Source organism: Octopus bimaculoides, chromosome 16, assembly GCF_046866305.1.
Source record: "Octopus bimaculoides isolate indiv1 chromosome 16, ASM4686630v1, whole genome shotgun sequence".
Taxonomy (NCBI): Eukaryota; Metazoa; Mollusca; class Cephalopoda; order Octopoda; family Octopodidae; genus Octopus; species Octopus bimaculoides.
Genome location: NC_142943.1, coordinates 29597162 through 29619369, shown reverse-complemented (window position 1 = coordinate 29619369; position 22208 = coordinate 29597162). Strand labels below are relative to the sequence as shown.

Genomic DNA, 22208 nt, shown 5'->3' with positions numbered 1-22208 from the left:
AGGTGCCATGACTGCGATTTTGCTTGACGGGTCTTCTTCTCAAGCATGACATAATGCCAAAGGTCTTGGTCATCTCTATGAGGCCCAACACTCAAAAGGAACTCAGTCACTTGGCCTTTGTGAGGCCCAACCAGTTCCAGTCAACCATCTAACCCATGCCCACATGGAATGATGATGATGATGATGATGATGAACAATGTGTTTTCAGCTGAAGATGTTCACTTTTAATTATTTTATGTTTGCTGTTGGTGATGTTTACTTAATTCCCAATGATGTCATTGCTTTAGTTGGCTCACTGCTTGACCCCATCTTGTGAGGCTCAACTTAGTGATCTCCTTCTCTAGTTTCCCTTTTTATACCAATTATGTCTTGTTTTTTTTTTCTTTCCCTTAAGAATTCCAACCATTGAACTTTTAGAGTGTTTGTTGCTAACCATCCAACCATGGAGTTGAAATGGATCCTATTGTCAGTAATCCAGGCAAACTGAGGTGTAGACCTGCTGTATGGCTTCCCCACAGACACAGTACAATGGCTGCGTCAAAGAAATTTGAATTCATAAATCATATAAAAATATCCAACAGTTATTCAGCCCTCATCTTTCCCAGTTGAGGTCATTCAGGGAGTGTTAAAGAGTTGCCCTTTAATCTGAATCCTGCTCTTATTGTTGCTCCTTGCATCTTTCAGGTCACAACACCAACAAAGCCACACTGCCCTACTACCCTCAGAACACACGTGGCGGCGGCAGTGGTGGTGCTGGAATAGGTGGCGGCAGAGGTGATGGCGGCGGCGGCAGAGGTGATGGTGGCGGCGGCAGAGGAGACGGTGGTGGTGGTAGAGGTGACGGTGGCAACAGTGGCAGTGGTATGAATATCTACACCAACAGAACTAATGTCAGTTTCAACAGTCCACGCCAGTTTATCAGAGGAGGGTAAGTGATATTTAATCCATGCCCATCACTACAGATTATTTTCTATTCTCTTTCTCCACATTTAGGTTCTGTATAAGTTCAAACTTACAATTTTTGTAGTAATTATATTCCTTAATGTTATGTGTTTATTTCCTCTTAAGTGTGGCTGTGTGGTTAAGATGTTTGCTTCCCAGCCACATGGTTTTGGGTTCAGTCCCACTCTGTGGTATCTTGGGCAAGTGTCTTTTACTATAACCCTGGGTTGTCCAAAGCCTTGAGATTAAAATTGGTAGACAGAAACTGAATGAAGCCTATTATCTCTCTCTCTATATATGTGTGTGTGCTTGTGAAGACCTGTTGAACCGAGTGAAATCATAATCATGGCCAATGCCAGAGCCATCTGACAGGCACCTGTGCCCATGGCATGTAAAAAAAAGCACCGTTCAAGCTTTGAACCTGATAGAAGCAGTGACCAAGACCTTTGGCAATGCACCATGCTTGTGTAGAGTTGTCAAGCCAAGTAAGACCGTAGTCATGGCTGACACTAGTATCGAGTCATTGAGACCCTTGCCAGTGGCATGTAAAAAGCATCCATTACACTCTTGGAATGGTTGGTATTAGGAAGGGCATCCAGCCGTAGAAACCTTGCCAAATCAGATTGGAACCTAGTGCATACCTCCCTCCCCCAGCTTACCAGTTTTCGGTCAAACCCATGCCAGCATGGAAAGTGGATGTTAAATGATGATGGTGTGTGTCTTCTTGCCTTGACAACACATGATAGTTGTACTCATGTCATTCATTTCCAGGAAAACATGTCTGGCCTGTGGGGAAATATTTTCTTGTTTGGAAACAGGTGAGGGTTGGTGACAGGAAGAGCATCCAGCCATAGAAAATCTGATCCATGAAAGTACAGAAAAGTAGGCGTAAAAAATCAAGAACAATGCACATGCATTTTGGTTTTCTTGATAATGGTTTGCAACTGCCACCCATGACATTCAACACAGCTGCATTTTGGTGACTCATTTCGAGGAAAGTTGAAAGGTTAACTGCAATTTGGGTCTCATCTGTAAACCAGCATGTCTTGGAATATTTACACTTACATTCCCGAAATAAATTTTCAGAATTTGCCATATAAAAATGACTTCTGTGGTTCAGTGTAGCTTTTGAATAGAAAAAAAGTTTTAGGAAAATAATTTTACATAAAAAGTAACTTCTGCAACGTTCCTCAGGTCTTTTCTCGTTTTATGCCCAGCAAATTCAGTGCATTTGTACATGTTTTCTTTCTCACTTTTAGTCTTGACAAACGTACAACCGTTGATCGCCGCACTGGGCGAGATAATCGCTTTTCTCTCCGAGGTGGTGGTCGTGGAGGAAATAATCTAGCCAGTGGCAGTCTAGGGGCAGCATTGCTGAGTGCAGCAGTTAGTGGTGGTGCAGCTGGATTAACTGGTCCTGGTGGAGGTGTTGGTAACAATGCTGCTGCAGCTACAGCTAGCAGCAGCAATCACTGGTTTGCATCAAAAGCTAAAGAGTTAGACATGAGGTAAATATTTTCTAATGACTTAACCTAATAATTATTACATTAATAGCGATCTGGAATATACTTCCCAATAAAACTATGTATATTTTAAGAATTAACCTTTTACCAACGAGAATTTGGAGTATATTTAATTGGAACTGAGATAAAAATGTTAAAACAAGTTTTCGGCTGTGTGCATTTAGGTATCATAAATACCAGTTTGAGACTTTAAAACAACTTGAAACCCTACTGATAAAACTTTGATACAGCTATTATTTGTCAAATAACTACAGTTTGTTTTAACTGTTACTATTTTATCTCTGTAAATAATTTGCCAATCACTTCGTCCATTATATTGTGAGGAAGAAATGTGACAACAGGTAATCATTAAATGTAATTAGTGACGGCCACCTGGACAGTATTTGGTTTAAGTCGTGGGTGAGCCTGCATGCTTGTGATGTCTAATCTCAGTAGCTAATTTTTTTTTTTTCAGCTATTTCGTTTCGTTCTTAGAAACGGTAGAGAACTGAAGGAGAGTGGAATGAGGGAAAGATTAATTTCCTAAAAAATCTTATTCAGTGTCTTTCCCCAGGGTGGGGGTAGCTGTTGAAAGTCAGTCTTGATCACTAATTTGTAAAATGTCAAAACACCTTAACCAATGTCTTCATATTCTGACTGTAAAGAAATTACTTTTAAAGCAGATCTTTTATCCTAAACAAAAATTTGCTGGAGATAAATGACTAAGGAATTTACTCACCAAGTCTTCAGCAACAGGAAAAATGGTACTAAAAATAACGATTGTAAAATATGTGCCTACATTACTATCAGCTATGAAATACTCAATCCCAAAGTTTAATATATCTTAATATTTTTATATTCACAGATTCCAACCTACTTTTAGAGGAAGACGAGAAATCAGCAGACATTTCCGTTCTTTCACAAAGTAATTCCATCTCATAAAAAACAAAAAAACAAATTAACATAAAGACAGTTGCAAATTTTATTCAGAACTCCGCAAGAAAAACTGCAGGAAAAATCCATTCTTTGTAAATAACCATAAATTTCACTCTTGATCTTTAAGTAAAATTCATCAATTTCACAAATTTCTTTCCTCCCGTTTCAGTCTTTTTTTTAATTTAATTAACTCAGAGAATTGAAAGTATTTTAATGCAATCAAAATTAATTTACGAAAATAATTATATTTACAAAAATATATATTTAATATATCTTAAATGGAAGTTGACAAACATCTGCATGTCTTAGAAGTGACCTTGGTAAATAAGAGATTGGAAATGGGGAGTGATACCAGGGTGGGGGGGTAAGTAAATACACAGCTGGACAACCTAACAGGGCCATAGCAGTAAAATCATGGGTGGGAGAGGTAGGGGATAGTTTATTTCAGGTCATTTTATCTCTGAAAACACTGTCTGTTGATAAGGGCCGGAATGGAATGTGTCCGATCATAAGTGCTACTTGACCAGACTATTTCACACTACCAACAGCATAAAAGGGAGCCACACACACACTGTGTGTGTCAGGCAATTATCAATAAGAATTACTGGAGAACTGCAGTTGAAGCTGTCATCAGAAATGTTGCATAACTTAAAGGAACAAGAGTTCGTTTGTTCAATATTCATTTATCCTTTCAAGTAAGAGATTTCATTCCACAAGATTTTGAAAGTGAAAGTGGGGGGGACTGGCGATAATGTCAATTTTATCAGTTTTGTTTGAGCAGTGACAAGTGTGGGACATTGACATACACACATATATACACTCACACATATATCATCATCATCATCATTGTTTAACATCCAGTCTTCCAGGCATGCATGGAAGACTGGACGACGATGATGAATTCTTTCCACTGGAAAGGATAAGGCTTCAAATTTGGGGGAAGGGATTAAGTCGATTCATTGACCCCAGTGTATAACTGGTACTTATTTAATCGACCCTGAAACGATGAAAGGCAAAGTTGACCTCGGCAGGGTTTGAACTCAGAACAGTGACAGGGGAAATACTGCTAAGCATTTCGTCCAGCGTGCTAATGATTCTGCCAGTTTGCTGCTTTTTCGGCATAAATAATAATAAAAGTTGTATAAAAGCGTAGTGAAGCACCCCCCCATTTTTTTTTTTTTTAAATATCTCTATTTGATCGTTTATCCACAGCCATAAGATTATAATTTATTGAAATTATTCAAAGTCTTCCGTTTTAGAAAGAAATATTTCCTTTAAGGACTTCAAGAGAAATTTCTCAGCTTCAAAATCATTATGAAGATACGAAAACATTGTCTGCTCTGCTACTAACCACCCTGACAAATAGTGAACCAACTCTCAGACCCTCTAAACTACATATTCAGCACCTGTGTCCCTGTTGGAAGGCTTGTACATCCGGTACTTGGACCTCTATGTAAACCCCCCTACACACATACCATACACAGTCACATGCATAATATTAACATAATGAGATAGACATCCCATGTGAGTTAATTGAGGGAGTTGTAAAGCTTCTCAACAAAAAAGGGGCTGGAGCCAGGGAAAGGAGTTGAAACCAATAACAGCAAAAATAAAAAGCACGGCTTAATTATTCCAATGGAATGAAATGACTAACAATCATAAAACCGAGGTAATAAAAATACTTTGAAATACCATCAACACCAGGATTCCATCATCATCATCCAACATTTCAATATTGTGGACAAGTGGTGGTGGCGACGATTTTTATGCTGTTTTGAAGGTAGCGAGAGGGATGCGTAGTGTTGTGAAGCAGTGACAGATGGCATCCAACAACAAAATAAATATTATGATAGTCATAGCAATTACATAGTGACTGATGCTGCTGCCTATCTCCAACCAGCTTCCAAAGTCTTGTACCAGGAAGAAAAATTGCTGTAAAAAAAGAAAAGAAAAAAATAATGAATAAAGATATATATATCAGTTTGACTGAAACTGGTAAGGTGGGGGGAGTTGCACCAGGTTCCAGTCTTGATGTGGTTTCTACAGAGTGTGTTGGGTGCCATTTACATAACGGCCACAGCTATGATCTCACTTGGCTTGATGAGTCTTCTCAAGCGCAGCATATCGCCATGGGTCTCAGTCACTTGCCATTGCCTTCATGAGGTCCAGAAATCATTTATCATTTGACATCCACTTTTCCATGTTTGCATTAGTTGGACAAAATTTGTTGAAGCAGATTTTCTACAGTGAGATGGCCTTCCTGTTGCCATCATCATTAAACGTCCATGACGACGACAATGATGATGATGAATTGACTTCAGTACTTTTTAAACCTGAAACTTATTCTATCTTTTGTTGAACTGCAAAGTTACAGGGATGTAAACACACCAACACAGTATCTGTGTCCCTCACCATTGCCTCACATCCAAAGGTACACGCGTGCATATGTGTGTGTGTGTGTGTGTGTATATATATATATGTATGTATATACATCTGACAGTTTTCACCTACCAAATCCACTCACAAGGCTTTGGTTGACTTGAGGCTATAGCAGAAACCACTTGCCCAAAGTGCCACATAGTGGGATGGAACCCAGAGCGCATGGCCACACATTTGCCTTCTACAAGAACAGGAAGACAATGACGTTGGCAATCTGGATTTGATCCTGATTTCTTAACCCCTGATTGGTTTTATTGATTTGATAAACATTTGGTGCCACTTCTAATATAATTATCAAAGAGTAACTTACCAACCCCATCACATCCGAGATAATTAAAACATTCAAGAATAAAATAGTTTTTGATGTATTGGTGCTGATGCAGAGAGTGTCCAGAGCACAGACCACAATGAAGAATGGTAAAGCAACCTGAAACCAGAGAGAAAAACGTTCTTTTATTATCAGAATCCGAAAGCAATTCTTTGTTAGAGATGTCTAGAAGACCGGATTGTTAGTATTCTTTTACTTATTTCAGTCATTCGACTGTGGGCCATGCTGGAGCACTGCCTTCAGTCAAACAAATTGACCCAGGACTTATTTCTTTGTAAGCCTTGTACTTATTCTATCAGTTCCTTTTGCTGAACAGCTAAGTTACATGAACATAAACACACCAACATTGGTTGTCAAGCAATGAGGTGGGGGGGACAACAACAGACACAAACACACATATCTATACGACGGGCTTCTTTCAGTTTCCGTATACCAAATCCACTGACAAGGCTTTGGTTGATCTGAGGCTATAGTAGAAGACACTTGCCCAAGGTGGCATGCAGAGGGACCGAACCGAGAACCATGTAGTTGGGAAACAAGCCACTTACCACACAGCCACTCCTGCACCTATTGGACAAAATAGCTTGTAGTCTTTAGTTACTTCCCATACATGCTGAGTTCAAATCCTTGAAAGGTCAACTTTACCTTTCATCCTTCCAGGGTTAATAAATTAAAGCAGCAACCAGTTATTGGTATTGACCAATCAATTCTGTCTTCCTGAAATGATGTGCTGCCAATGTTGGAAATTACGATGCTAGTATTACCCCACTAATCCCACAGGGTGGAGAAAAAGTTGCAGTAGAGAGGAAGATAGGACAAGACTGCTTCCAGATTCCTGCAAGTAACTTTAGAGAAGGCCAGAGCAACTGCGGCCGATGAGAAACAGAGACGAAGGAAAGAATCGCTGTTGTGACCCCTGTCCATTTAACCAAGCTTACATATTTACTCCAAGAGCGTCACAGCCTGTTTGAGGATTGGTTTACATTGCCACTTAAGGGCTTGCCATTCTTCCTCATAAGTATAGAGAGAGACAGGTGTCTTGCTGCAGAGGAGATACATGGATGCTCCAGCTGGAGAAGAGAGGAGAGTGAAAAAATAGATTTAATATCATCTCACCTTAAGCAGTAAGAGAGTTCCCATAGAGAAAGGATGGAACACTGTGAAGAAACAATAAACTGATGCAGGATCAAAGCTGAAAGGAAAGAGAAAAAAAACAAAGAACAGAAATTAGGCTTTGGTAGTTGGAAGAGATTGACTGACAGAAATGTGACTGGAGATTGACTGGAGGAAATGCGACGGTGGATTGACTGGAAGAAATGCAACTGGAGATTGATCGGAAGAAATGTGACTGAAGAAAGAGAGAAGCAATAGAAATAGCATCTTCTTAATGAGATGTCAGCCACAGAATGACGTTTGATTGAGTACAGGAGGGAATGTTCAAGACCCACAAGTGAAGCTGCATTCAAATATCAGTTCATCAACTTGAGAGACATGGGGCAAGGGTGAGAAGAGGTGAGGTGATAGAAAGGCATGGGCTACATATGTGGAGAGGATGAGGTGCCCATGGCAAATGATGGAGGGAAATATTGGAGATTCTTTATATTGTAGAATCCTAAAGAATGTGAACACACAACCATTCTTACAAAACTGCAAAAAAAAAAAAAGGCAAGAAATTTCATTACAAGACATTTAATATGGAATAATGAATGGCCATGGGCAGGTCAGGAATTTCCATTTACTAAGAAGTTAAAGCAATGTTCTGGAAAGAAATAGCCCCTGCACAAGAACCATAAAATAAAAAAGGGTATCAGGGTGAATAAGCTTACCTGTTTATACTGGCAATGTTACCGGTTCCAAAAAATGCTGTATACATGAAAAATATCTGAAGAAATTAAGAAATCATAACCAAGAGATGGCAATATGGTTGTTTGTAGAAGTTATCTTGTGAATTAGTGATGGGAATTCAAAAGACATAAATATTTCTTTACTATAAAAACCAATGAAGGTACCTCTAGACAAGCAGTTCTTAACTGCAGATACCAGGGCCACATGTGGGCCTTGAACATCCTTCTGGCAGCCCCCAACAGATTTCCCTCAAAAATATAAGATTTTTCTTTGACTCATGTTTTATTTTATTTTTTTTTTGGTGTCGGGCCTCTAAAAAAAAAATCCAGGTTTTGGATCTGGTCTGGATATTATAAAAGGTTGAGAACCCCTGCTCTAGATGGTCTCTCAATCTGCTAGAAATAGTTGTCTAATCTCCCTCAAATTGTGGGTCATTGTGTATACCCTCTCACTACCATTTGAAAACCAGTGTTGGTTTGTTTATGTCCCTATATCATTGCAGTTTGGCAAAACGAAACCCAAAGAATAAGTACTGGGGTCAACTTGTTTGACTAAACCCTTCAAGGTGATGCCTCAGCATGGCTACAGTGCAGTGACTGAAAGAAGATATAAGACAAAAGAAATGGGAAAAGATACAAAAAAATAGGCCCTTCGAATGTCTTCTTTTGAAAGTTGAATGTAATTGTTCTCTTCTTGGAATTCAGAGCCAAAATGTAATGTTCTCACCTGAAAAGAGTAAAAAAATTGTAGAGGAAAAACAAAATATTAAAAAAAAAAAGGAAAACAAAATAAAAGAGAAAAACCAGAAAAGGAATGAAAAATTTAATCCCGATTTCAAATCTGACATTAGAGCAAAAAATTTAGTTTCCTCCGCTAGTTTATATAATAAAAAAACTGTAGAATAGATGTTTTCTAAATATAAGAAGGCTATTTTAATTTATGTTCAAGAAGTCCACTCTGCTTAGTGGTTGGTGTTAGGAAGGGCATCCAGCTGTAAAAATCTTGCCATAACAGTCACAGAACTCTGGTACAAGCTTTCGCCTGGCTGGCTCTCGTCTGGTGCAGGCTTCTGCCTAGCTGGCTCTCGTCTGGTGCAAGCTTCCGCCTGGCTGGCTCTCGTCTGGTGCGTCTCGTCAGAGAGAGAGAGAGAGAGACAGAAAGAGATCAGGAATGAAGAGAGAAACAGGTGTGTTGCTGCAAAGGAGATACATGATTACCTGGCCAGTTTGAACATAAAACAGGTGGAATATCTGGGCCGCTAGACATGGCTGGTTTAAATGCTAAACTGTTAAGGAATAAGTGTGAAATATCTGAAGCAATACTTACATCATCCAGTTGGAAGTGCAGTGAAGGGGTGACAATACTTTCCAACCACACCCAGAAGAAAAGCGAACAACAAAAAGAAAGAATGAAAAGACATTCGTGACTGGAAAGAGTTAAGGAGACTTTTACATTGGTTTTCAGATTTTGGCACAAGGCCAGCAAGTTCGAAGGGAGGGGATAAGCCAATTACATGAACGCCAGTGTTCAACTGGTACTTAGCCTCTCAACCTTTCAGGGACGATAGAATAAGTCAACCTTGGTGAAATTTGAACTCAGAACGTAAAGACAAATGAAATGTTGCTAAGTATTTTGTGCAGCATGCCAACGGTTCTGCCAGCTGGTCACCTTGGGAGAGTTTTATATTAAGACATCTTCTAACAATTGGGTTTATCTAATGCTTAGGAAGCTGATGTTAACCCCTGGCCTGCCATGAGCCCCATTTGGGGATCTGCTAAAAACAGTCTCACTGCCGGTTGTTCGTTGTATTTAAAGTGAATTGCTTTTGTACATTGCATTTGCAGAGGTGTGTTTAACAATATTTAGTAATTAAAATTTGTCGTTATCTCTGGCTAATTATAAGAGGACATTTTTGGTCATAAATCACAATTTTTGAACTAGAAAAATATTGACTGTTTTGAAAACGTTTTCTTTTTTTTTCATACACATTCGCATTTGATACTATAGTTTCAAAAAAAACTAAAATGTTTATTATTGCAATTGAATAGAAAAGGATAAATGTGCTTTTTTCTAGCAATCCCCATTTCAGATTAAACTCTGAACAGCTTAAAGGGTTTCTATTTGGTGCTGTTTCTTAGTTAGTTTTCAAAATTGATGGTTTGGTTTACATTGATCTTAACTTCATTACTATTTGCTTTATCATTTTGTATCAATTTTTATTTCATATCCTGCAACATTTTATGAGCAGTAGTGGTTGTTGGTTATAAGATTCTGGCAGCGGCCACTCTCCACTTCACTGTAATTCCAATGGCAAGAATTACTAAACAAGGTGCCATGCAGTGGAATGGTACCCAAAACCTGCATCAATTACATATTTTTTTTTTCTTTTTTACTTGTTTCAGTCATTTGACTGTGGCTATACTAGAGCACTGCCTTTAGTTGAACAAATCGAACCCATGACTTATTCACTGTAAGCCTAGTACTTATTCTATCAGTCTTTTACATACACACACATCTATGTGTGTATGTATGTATGTGTGTGTGTATATATATATATATATACTAGCAGTATAACCCAACGTTGTCCGGGTGTGACTTATTATGCCATCTACGATAAGTCTTGCTAGGTGAAAATCAACTAAAAAAGAAAGCCTTACAATGTAAAAACCCCTATGATGTAAATATGTTCATAATTCAAAAGACGAAATTAATAGGGAAAGTGTGAAGGCTGTTTTGTGTAACATTATTAAGTGTACGTAAATTTCATCCATCTAATTGGCTATACAAATGCTTGTGCAAAACAACTTTTTGCGCTGCCTTGATTATACATAGCAGGGTAATTCCTTTTCGCAGGAGGAAGGATGGCAATTTCTGATGAAGCAATTGCTGGCGGTCTGTTGCTACACAGTTCTGCCAGAATTCTATCAGATTGGGCAGTAGATGATGATGCACCGTTTTGCATTATGTTCAAAGCAGCTTCTGGAATGTGGTGAATTGCTGCAGTCTGTTGCTGTCTTTTTAAACCAGTTGCTTTCTTTCCCCAGCAAGCTCTCTTGTTTGGAGGCATAATCTATATACATATTAAACAGAACAACAAAAGTTATAACAGATGGGAGGGTCGGTAGTTTTCACATTTCGGTGATTTTTCAGATTAACACCCGCACTATTACGTAACCCTAACCCTAAAACCGTAAGACTAACCCTCATCGTAACCCTGACCCCAAAACCGTAACCCTAACACCCTAGTGAAAATCGTGCAGGTGTTAATCTGAATAATAATAATAATGACCTCTGCAGATCAAACTCCCAACCCACAACTAAGTCTTAAGTATGTATATATATATATATATATATATGGGCATCACACACACACATACACACTAAATAAAAAGATGTTAGTCAGTACAGAACTTCAGCATTATATATTAAGATGGGCAACACACACGCACACATACTAAATAAAAAAAAATGACAGGTATTTGTATGTATGTATGTGTGTATTAATGTGTATTCTGTGTCTATATATGGTAGTAAGTAAATGCGTTTTAAGAAAGATATTAAAAAAATTCAGTTTGTAAAGAATAAATATTTGACTGACGATCGTATTTGGAAGAGAATGACAGATATTTGTATGTATGAGTGTGTGAGTTCAAATTCCGCGGAAGTTGACTTTGCCTTTCAGGGTCTAAAAAATAAGTACCAGTTGAACACAGGGGTCAATATAATCGACTATTCTCCACCTGCCCGAAGCCACCGTTGTGGGAAAAATTTTAAATAATAATAATAATAGGCATAACTACAGAGTTGTACCCCCCAGACTTTGGAAGGTCATAACTTTCAGAAAAATTAATATTTTTTATTGAAATTTTCTATGGATATAGTATTTACTATGTAGAATCTGAATATACAAAAGTTTCCAGTGAAAGTGTTTTGGAATGGGGGTGGGGGACAATTTTCGGAAATTCCAACAGATTCCACTTAAATTCTTAACTTCCAGGAAAATTAATATTTTTTCGTGAAATTTTCTACAAATATACCTTGATGTATGTACATTTCGAGCATGTAGGAATTTTGAAGGAAACAACTGCAGGTTATTTTTGAGAAGCGTTCCCCACTCGGTGGTGTTTCGGAGCAAGTCGTCCATATTTGTTTAATTTTTCTCTGTTATGTGCGTATGTGCATCCATAGATTTCTAGACAGTGAAGAGAAGCAGTCATAAGAAAACTTAAGTTAAAAATAACATGCACACGATTTTTTTTTTCTCAATAGAAGTAAATTCCAAAGTAAACGTTTCTTGTAGAGAAGTAGAAGAGAACAGAAGCAGTGTATTACTTCATTAGAAATCTACAGATGCACATAGGCACATAATAGAGAAAAATGAAACAATTATAGACGACTTGCTCCGAAACACCCCCCATTCCAAACCACTTTCACCGGAAACTTTTGTATATTCGGATTCTACATAGTAAATACTATATGCATATAAAATTTCATTAAAAAATATTCATTTTTCTGAAAGTTATGACCTTCCAAAGTCTGGGGGGTACAACTCTGTAGTTATGCCTAATAATAAATAAATAATAATGATCTCTGCCGATCAAACTCCCAACCCACAACTAAATCTTAAGTGTATATATATATATATATATATATATATATATGGGCAACACACACTAAATAAAAAAGATGTTAGTAAGTAAAAGTGTTTTAAAAAAGATTGTTAAATTTTCAGATTAACACCCGTACGATTTTCACTAGTGTTAGGGTTAGGGTTTGTTAGGGTTAGGTAGGTAATGATGTGGGTGTTAATCTCAAGATTTACGAAAAGATTTTCAAAAAAAAAAAAAACTCACAGTTTGTAGGGAATAAATGTTTGTTGATCGTATTTGAGAAAGATGTCTCGATGGTGAAGGACGGTGTTAGAAATGGAAAGTAAACTTATAATTCCCGCCAATTATAATGAGGTCATTGGTAACCATAGGTACATATATATGTGTGTATTTACGTATGATTGGTAGTGTGTCTGTTTATTTGACTCTCACTCTCCTTCGTTTGTCTGTCATTACAGTATCGAAATGTGATTTGATACTGAAATAGTTTTTTTTTTTTCTCCTTCCTTTCTTTTTGTATTTGTTGTTGGATTTTCCGTAAAGCTTCATAAGAGAAAGTAGGAGTTGAAAGGATTTGTATTAGAAAGAGGAAATTAGATTTTATTAGGGAGAAAATGCTTACTCGTGTAGTTTTATGGATTATATTCGTTATTAGGAAATTTTGGGAGTGAAAAAATGACGCAGTGACCTAACAAATTGTATTTAGAATATTAATTGCGATTGTTTAATCGAAGAAATTTGGAATTGTGTAAATGTATGAATTTTAAACATACACACAAACACAGAGTAAACTTGCCTTTTATAGTATAGTTGGAGCCTGGTGTTGCCATCCGGTTTCACCAGACCTCAGTCAAATCGTCCAACCCATGCTAGCATGGAAAGCGGATGTTAAACGATGATGATGATGATGATGATGAGATATATATATATATGTGTGTATATATATATATATATATATATATGTGTATATATATATGTGTATATATATATATATGTGTATATATATGTATATATATATATGTGTGTATATATGTGTATATATATGTATATATATATGTGTGTGTGTGTGTGTGTGTGTGTGTGTGTATATATATATATATATATATATATATATATATATATATGTATGTGTATGTGTATGTGTATATATATATATATATATATATATATATGTTCAGGTGCAATAAACACTGTAAACAAATAGGAAACAACTTCTATCTCATTCCAGGGAGAAAAACTATAGGTAGTCGATAGCTTCCGCTATCTGGGTGACCAAGTTAGTAGTGGGGGTGGGTGAGCTGAAAGTGTAACTGCTAGAATAAGAATAGCCTGAGCCAAGTTTAGAGAGCTCTTACCTCTGCTGGAGACAAAGGGACTCTCACTCAGAGTAAAAGGCAGACTGTATGACGCATGTGTACGAACAGCCATGCTACATGGCAGTGAAACATGGGCTGTGACTGCTGAGGACATGCGTAAGCTCGCAAGGAATGAAACCAGTATGCTCCGCTGGATGTGTAATGTAAATGTGCATACCCGTCAGAGTGTAAGTATCTTGAGAGAAAAGCTGAACATAAGAAGCATCAGTAGTGGTGTGCAAGAGAGACGATTGCGCTGGTTTGGACATGTGGTGAGAATGAATGAGGATAGCTGCGTGAAAAAGTGCCACTCCCTAACAGTTGAGGGAACCCGTGGAAGAGGTAGGCCCAGGAAGACCTGGCCTGAGGTGGTGAGGCAAGACCTTCGAACATTGGGCCTCACCGAGGCGATGACTACTGACCGAGACCTTTGGAAATGTGCTGTGCGTGAGAAGACCCGGCAAGCCAAGTTAGATCGTTGCCAGGGCCCCTGGACTGGCTCTTGTGCAGGTGGCACATAAGATGTACCATCCTGAGCGTGACCGTTGCCAGTACCGCCTGACTGGCCTTGTAGGGTTTTCGAGCGAGATCGTTGCCAGTACCCCTGGACTGGCTCTTGTGCGGGTGGCACATAAAAGACACCATTTCGAGCGTGGCCGTTTTCGTGCGGGTGACACATAAAAGCACCCACTACACTCTGAGTGGTTGGCGTTAGGAAGGGCATCCAGCTGTAGAAACTCTGCCAAATTAGATTGGAGCCTGGTGTTGCTATCCGGTTTCACCAGTCCTCAGTCAAATCGTCCAACCCATGCTAGCATGGAAAGCGGACGTTAAACGATGATGATGATGATGATGATGATATATATATATATATATATATATACACACACACACACACACACACACACACACACACACACACACAATGGGCTTCTTTCAGTTTCTGTCTACCAAATCCACTCACAAGGCTTTGGTTGGCCTGTGAATGTAGCAGAAGACACTTGCCCAAGGTGCCATGCAGTGGGACTGAACCCGGAACTGTGTGGTTGGGAAGCAAGCTTCTTACCACACAGCCACGCCTGCATCTATTATATATACACACGTATATTTTAGTAAAGCCCCCAATCAGTATCAGGACAACTACCTCCTAGGACAATAACCCTCCCCCTCCAATATATTAAGATGTTTTAAATCATCCTCTGTTGTCTCAGGGGTAATTGTCCTTGCGGGGTTATTGGGGTTATTGTCCATGGGGAGTAAATGTCCTAGACTCCCCCAATCATAATATTAGAAATATAATGACAAAAGAGTTAATTTAAAAGGATACGATGTGCTCATCAATGTATATAATGTGTACAAGGAAAGGAGGATAGAGTGAAGACGTTCAATAACAAGCTGGCTGCTGAAGAGCGGCAAAAGAAACGTGGAACCTTTCAAAGACAAAACAAAGAAGCACAATGAATTAATAGTGTCAAAAGGAAAACTTGTAATTACTGTTTTAAATAATGAATATATATCTCGTTAATTAAACTACAAAGTGACTAGGAACTAATTATGCAAAATCTTTATTAAAAATACGGTCAACATGACATGTGTCTGGTAATTTCTTATCTAAAAATTGTTGCTTATAATGATGTCTAACATATTCTTTTCTACTCAAGGCACAAGCTTAAAATTTTTGGGGGAGGGAGACTGTTGATTAGATCAACCGCAGTATGTAACTGGTACTTATTTTATCGACCCCGAAAGGATGAAAGGCAAAGTCGACCTTGGTGGAATTTGAACGCAGAATGTAGCGATGGTTGAAATACCGCTAAGCATTTCGTCCAGTGTGCTAACGATTCTGCTAGCTTGCTGTCTTAGTGTCCTGTTATAATGATTTCGTTTTTTGTTGTAATTATTTCATGTAATTAGCACAAGGCTACAGATTTGTAGAAGCATGTGGTTCTCTTAATCTATCCCTGGTGCATAACTGGTTAATTAATTAACTAGTTCTTTAACTAGTTCAAGGGAAATTGCTGTGCCAATGTGTCATTGCATCCACCATTTGTTGGTCATTCCCTGCTACTCTTGGGCGATGATACCTCTGTGACACATAGATGACATTTCCCCCAGCCCATGGGTCAGCTTGGGTAGTCATGGTTGGTGACGGTTTTCTTAAGTCAGAGAGCAAATCCTACTTCATCTTTTCGTCACCTCTTATGACATGTAGAGGAAATAGCGAGTCGATTCTTTGACATGCTACTCCCCACTAGAACAAAGTAAAATAAAGCATTTTGCTCAAGAACTACCTAGTATGGGAATTGAACCTACAACTTGGCCATCATGAGTGCAACGCCCTAACCACTAGACCACGTGCCTTCACTAGTTAACTCATTGATGAATATTAATAAAAGGCAGTGAAACAGAACCAGTGTGTGTGTTGTTATTGGCAGTATGACCCTCTCAAAACACAAATGATATCTGCTTCAACAGATGATTTCACAAGAATTTTGTAAAAATAAAATAGATACATATTTTTTTCTTACCTAATAATAGCCAACTTATGCATTGGTTAATTGGTTGTAATCCTTGATTAACTGCAAGATTATTAGCAGTTGAATGCACAGTATAGACAGCTAATCCAATTAAGAAAACCTTCAAAAGAAATGCAAGGAAAACAACATCATTAATTTAATGAATGTCTGAAATAAATATTTTAATTAAATACTCAAATATAGATTTTTAAAGACAATTTTAGTGGGTCAGTAATTATTTCATAGATATTTAACTCCATCAAGATGAAATATGATAGTTTTTTTCTAAAATTAGAGCTAATCCTTACTCACAAATACAAAGGTAGTCTTCCATCATATAACATTGTTATACTCCACTGAGTATAACATGGAAGACCAACACACACACACACCTTTTGTTTCTGTTATCACTACAAATCATTCCCATTATCAATTTCACTTCTATAAAGTATCACTCATCAATTTTCAGTCAACCTCACTGTTGTTAAACTGTATAAGCATTAAATGAAGTCACACCGCTGCCAAGATCAGTGTTTCTAATTAACTAAAACTGATCCAAAGTAGATTCTATGTTCTTACGGCTCATTATTCATCATCATCATCGCCGTCGTTTAACGTCCGCTTTCCATGCTAGCATGGGTTGGACAGTTTGACTGAGGACTGGTAAGCCAGAAGGCTGTACCAGGTTCCAATCTGATCTGGCAAAGCTTCTACAGCTGGATGCCCTTCCTAATGCCAACCACTTCAAAAGTGTAGTGGGTGCTTTTACGTGCCACCAGCACGAGGGCCAGTCAGACAGTACTGGCAATGACCACCTTCAAAAGTTGTTTTATGTGCTACCTGCACAGGAGCCAGTCTGGCGGCACTGGCAATGACCACACTCGAATGTTTTCCACGTGCCACTAGCACATGTGTCAGTAAGGCGATGCTGGTAACAATCACGCTCGAATGGTGCTTTTTACGTGCCACCAGCACGGGAGCCACTCAGTGGCCCTGGCAAAGATCAATTTCTAATTCCAATCAATGGTTACCTGGAAAAGTCCAAACTTTCTCGTTTTCATTAAAGACTCTCTTGGAAACATTCTACAAAATATAAATATAAGAGTATCAGTTCTATATTTAATAGATGAGCAATTATGTACATTATTTACTTTATTTACATTTGACGAATATTTGTCCTCATCTTGTTTGTTATTAACACAACGTTTCGGCTGATAGACTCTCCAGCCTTCATCAGGTGTCTTGGGTAAATTTTGAACTTGGGTTCTCATTCCTGAAGTATTTTTTTTATGTTGTTATTATTCAGGTCACTGGCTGGAATCAAACTCGGAATCTTGGGGTTAGTAGCCTGCGCTCTTAATCACTACACCATATGCCAAAACGTTGTGTTAACAACAAACAAGATAAGGACAAATATCCGTCAAATGTAAATAATGTAAATAAAGTATAAAAGATCAGGTAATTAAAAATAATATTCCTAAGAAATAAATCTTCATTAAATCTAATTTCATTAGTAGAAAGTTAAGTTAGCATTAACGTACATAATACAGGGAAGAATAAAAAAAAAAAAAAAAAAAAAGTAAATTCTGAATTTCTGAGACTAGGAATTGAATTATTGTTATTGTAAATAGACATATTGAGAAATAGTGGCCTCGACATTTTGGCTTTTGTAGCCTCCAACTTTCTTCTAGGTTGCCAATTATCACTGCCGCAGTTGTCATCATTGTTATTATTATCACCATCCATTTTTCCAAGCTTGCATAAGTTGGATGGAGTTCATTTGAGGCAGCTTTTCTGTGGCCAGATGCCCTTACTGTCACCGACCCTCACCTGTTATTTTAAGTAAGGTAATATTTCCCCATGGCCAGGACATACTGACACAGAATAGCGGACATGAACGACACTGCTTGTATGACAGTGATACTCCTTTACAACTACCATCCACTGTCAGGGCAAGGAGATACACACACACACAAACTGATCAACCACATACAGGCTCCCTCAATGCTTCACTATTCTCATTGTGAACAAAATAGGAGAAGTACAGAAGATTTAGTATTTCAATCAGTATATTTTGACTGTATGAGCTTGACAAAGCCCACCCCTCCACTACAAGCTATACTCATGGTAACTATTTCTAGCAGTTCAAGTGACCACACAGAGACCTCCCTTGTTGGTTTGCCATTTAGTGGTACACTGTCCACTCAGCCAGCTATGTCCCCAAAACACAAAAACAGAAAACGAGACTTACTTATGTAGACTGTATAACCCCAAGAAAATAGCTATCACTCCAGCTGCTGTCCTGAAATATTCAAATTGAAGACAATACAAACAGAAATGTCTGGAATATCACGGTGCATTTGCTTTATTCACAGTTCATACTGTCTACTAAGTGCACATAACAAAATAGTTCTAAACATGCTAATTCATATACACCCACACCCACACGAACATAACAATAGTTTAGACAATTGTTGATTTGATGTCAAGAAATTTAATAAATTCTAGCAAGATTCAGAAAAATCTCCAAGCTCACTTAGTGAAGGTGAGACAAAGTCTGTAGAGGAAATGGTTTAGTACCTTAATTATTGTATTTCTAATGGAATTTACCATCTTGCCATCATTTTCTCCACTGTGTTAACATCTGTTCTTCCATGCTTCCATGGTGTAGTTGGAATTTGCTGTTGAAGATTTTTCTATGGCTGGATGCCTTTCCTGTCAGCAACCTACACCTGTTTCCAAGCAAGGAAATATTTCCCTATGGACTGACATATTTCTCACAGAAGACTAGAAAGGAACAACCTCACTTCTATGTAGATGACGATAATACTCATTTACAACTATCACATGATATCTAGATAAGAGTACACACACACACACACATATATATATATACATGATGGGCTTCTTTCAGTTTCCTTCTTGCAAATCTACAGGCAAGGCTTTGTTTGGTCCAAGGCTATAGTAGAAGACACTTGCCCAAGGTGCCACATAGTGAGACTGAACCCAGAACCATGTGGCTAGGAAGCAAGCTTCTTAATCACACAGCCATGTCACTCAGTAATGTTGTTGGGATTTTAAGCTGAACCCTAAATGGATTCCATAGGGGAAGGCTGTTTTCATTCCATTCTTCATACGAAGTATTTTCTCCTATTCCATTGTTTTCCTGCATGTGATATCACCTGAACCAGCTTATATAGCCACTAGAAACAACAACCAAATCAGTTCGAGCAACACATTATACAGACATAAATATATATATATTTATTACATACTTCAGGCAATGGTTATTAAGTTTTCATCAAGACATACAACCGGATGCAATCACCAATAATGGACAAAATAGAGTTTGGTAATAGAATATGTGATACTTACACTAATTTGTAATTTCTATCTTTGTTCACTGTTGGCAGGAGAGGGAAAACGGCAAGTGCTAGGCAGGAAGTAACCCAGCCTAAAATTGGGAGCTGTAAAAGAATTTTAAAATGTGACATATTTCTCATCATCATTTAACGATGACAATGTGTGTATATATATATATACAATTCCTCAGTCTACGCAGACTTTGTAGCGACAGCCATGACTTTGAGACTCAGTCTCAACTCATGGCTCACCACTTTAGCCTGCGTGGATATCCACCCACCACCATCCACACCGCCCTTGCCAGAGCACGTTCTGTGGACCGTGCATCTGCTCCCCCCCCCCGAACCTGCCCTCCCTTTTCCCCTCACCTACCATCCCATCACCCTACCCCTCCAACGCTCCATTCTCCGAGCTTTTCGGCGCCTCCAGTCCGACCCCCTCCACCTCCCACATCTTCCCCTCCCCTCCTTCAAACGAGCCCACGACCTACGGGACCTCTTGGTCCACAGCTTCTTCCCCAACCCAACCTGGCTCGTTCCCATGCTCCCGCCCACGCTGCCGCACTTGCCCTTACCTCTCCAACACCACCCTCCTCACCAGCACCCATCACCGACTCCTTCACCTGCACTTCTACCAACATCATCTATTGCATCTCCTGCTCTCTGCCATTCTCTGTACATCGGACAAACGGGGCGCCGCCTGGCCGACCGATTCGCGGAACACCTCCGAGACATCAACGTTGGCAATGACACCCCGGTGTCACGCCACTTCCGTTCTGCCGGCCACTCCTTGCAGCAACACCTGTCCGTGTTTGGATTGTCCATGCACAGGGGCCATCCGGACTCCCGTTTGCGCCGTGAACAGGGATTAATCTTCTCTCTTCGCTCCTTTGCTCCACATGGGCTCAACTCCCCTCCCCTCTTCATCTAACCCCCTCCTCCCTCCTACCACCCATCTTTCCCCCTCCTGCTCCGACTCCTACTTCTTTACATTATTTACATTATCTACATTTGACGGATATTCGTCCTCATCTTGTTTGTTGTTAACACAACGTTTCGGCTGATATACCCTCCAGCCTTCGTCAGGTGTCTTGGGGAAATTTCGAACCTGGGTTCTCATTCCTATAGATGTTACTATTATTATTATATATTATTATTATTATTATTATTATTATTAATCGAACTCGGAACCTTGGGGTTAGTAGCCCGCGCTCTTAACCACTACGCCATATGCCCGTGGGCAATTATGGGGTGAATTTTAAGGCTTATAAATCTATTATTTTTCTATCCTTCCTCAATACCGGTTCCCATATGCTATTCATATCTGCACTCGGTCTGCTTAGGAGGTTGTTGTGTCCTAGCATATGTGCTGCTTCTTTTAGTTTTCGTATTTTCCAGTGTTGTTCCCTGTCTATTATTTTAACTTAATAGACAGGGAACAACACTGGAAAATACGAAAACTAAAAGAAGCAGCACATATGCTAGGACACAACAACCTCCTAAGCAGACCGAGTGCAGATATGAATAGCATATGGGAACCGGTATTGAGGAAGGATAGAAAAATAATAGATTTATAAGCCTTAAAATTCACCCCATAATTGCCCACGGGCATATGGCGTAGTGGTTAAGAGCGCGGGCTACTAACCCCAAGGTTCCGAGTTCGATTCACGGCAGCGACCTGATTAATAATAATAATAATAATAATAATAATATAATAATAATAATAATAGTAACATCGATAGGAATGAGAACCCAGGTTCGAAATTTCCCCAAGACACCTGACGAAGGCTGGAGGGTATATCAGCCGAAACGTTGTGTTAACAACAAACAAGATGAGGACGAATATCCGTCAAATGTAGATAATGTAAATAATTCCTCATCTCTTAAATATAGAACTGTATTATCCTACTTCTTTGTACTTCTCTTCACCCCTACTCTTTTACTCTCACTCTCTACTCTCGTACTCTCCCCTCTCTCACTCTCTTTCTCCCCCCCATACGAACCTTCCCCCTCTCTCACATCCACCTTCCCTCTCTTATACCCACCCTCTCTCCTCCCATACCCACCTTCCCCCTCTCTTACATCCACCTTCCCCCTTCATCGTCAACACCCCCTCATAAGCTCATCCCACCACACCCCATCCAATTCCTTACACCCACCCCTACCCACATACCCCACACTCCACCCATGCCTTCCCCACCTCCCAACACCCTCACATCACATCACACCAATACCCTCGCATCACACCACGCACACACTACAACTGACCAACTCCTTTCTCCCTTCCCCATTTTCACACTACATATGTCAAGATCACCAGCTTTCTATCTTCCACACACACAGCCCCTAGCTCTTCGATCACCGTTTGTTATC

General features: G+C 39.0%; 2 protein-coding genes across 4 annotated transcripts in view; one reads left to right on the top strand and one right to left on the bottom strand.

The window, feature by feature from the left end:
• Positions 1–3529, top strand: part of LOC106870684 (protein virilizer homolog) — a 68459-nt gene extending 64930 nt beyond the window's left edge. Inside the window, exons 39-41 of the mRNA XM_089364308.1 lie at positions 685–928; positions 2202–2450; positions 3310–3529. Of these exons, the coding sequence (XP_089220434.1) occupies positions 685–928; positions 2202–2450; positions 3310–3373 (557 nt within the window). The 3' untranslated portion in view covers positions 3374–3529. The remainder of the gene's footprint in view (positions 1–684; positions 929–2201; positions 2451–3309) is intronic.
• The window catches only part of LOC106870683 (GPI ethanolamine phosphate transferase 1), a 48496-nt gene continuing 29690 nt past the window's right edge, over positions 3403–22208 (bottom strand). For all 3 annotated transcript variants that reach the window (XM_089364309.1, XM_089364310.1, XM_089364311.1), the window contains exons 20-30: positions 19849–19940; positions 18725–18775; positions 17505–17556; positions 16486–16594; positions 15285–15387; positions 9319–9418; positions 8629–8718; positions 7974–8029; positions 7264–7339; positions 6130–6246; positions 3403–5312 (exon numbers count right to left, since the gene is read on the bottom strand). In XM_089364309.1, coding sequence (XP_089220435.1) covers positions 5145–5312; positions 6130–6246; positions 7264–7339; positions 7974–8029; positions 8629–8718; positions 9319–9418; positions 15285–15387; positions 16486–16594; positions 17505–17556; positions 18725–18775; positions 19849–19940 — 1014 coding nt within the window. In that variant the 3' untranslated portion in view covers positions 3403–5144. The remainder of the gene's footprint in view (positions 5313–6129; positions 6247–7263; positions 7340–7973; positions 8030–8628; positions 8719–9318; positions 9419–15284; positions 15388–16485; positions 16595–17504; positions 17557–18724; positions 18776–19848; positions 19941–22208) is intronic.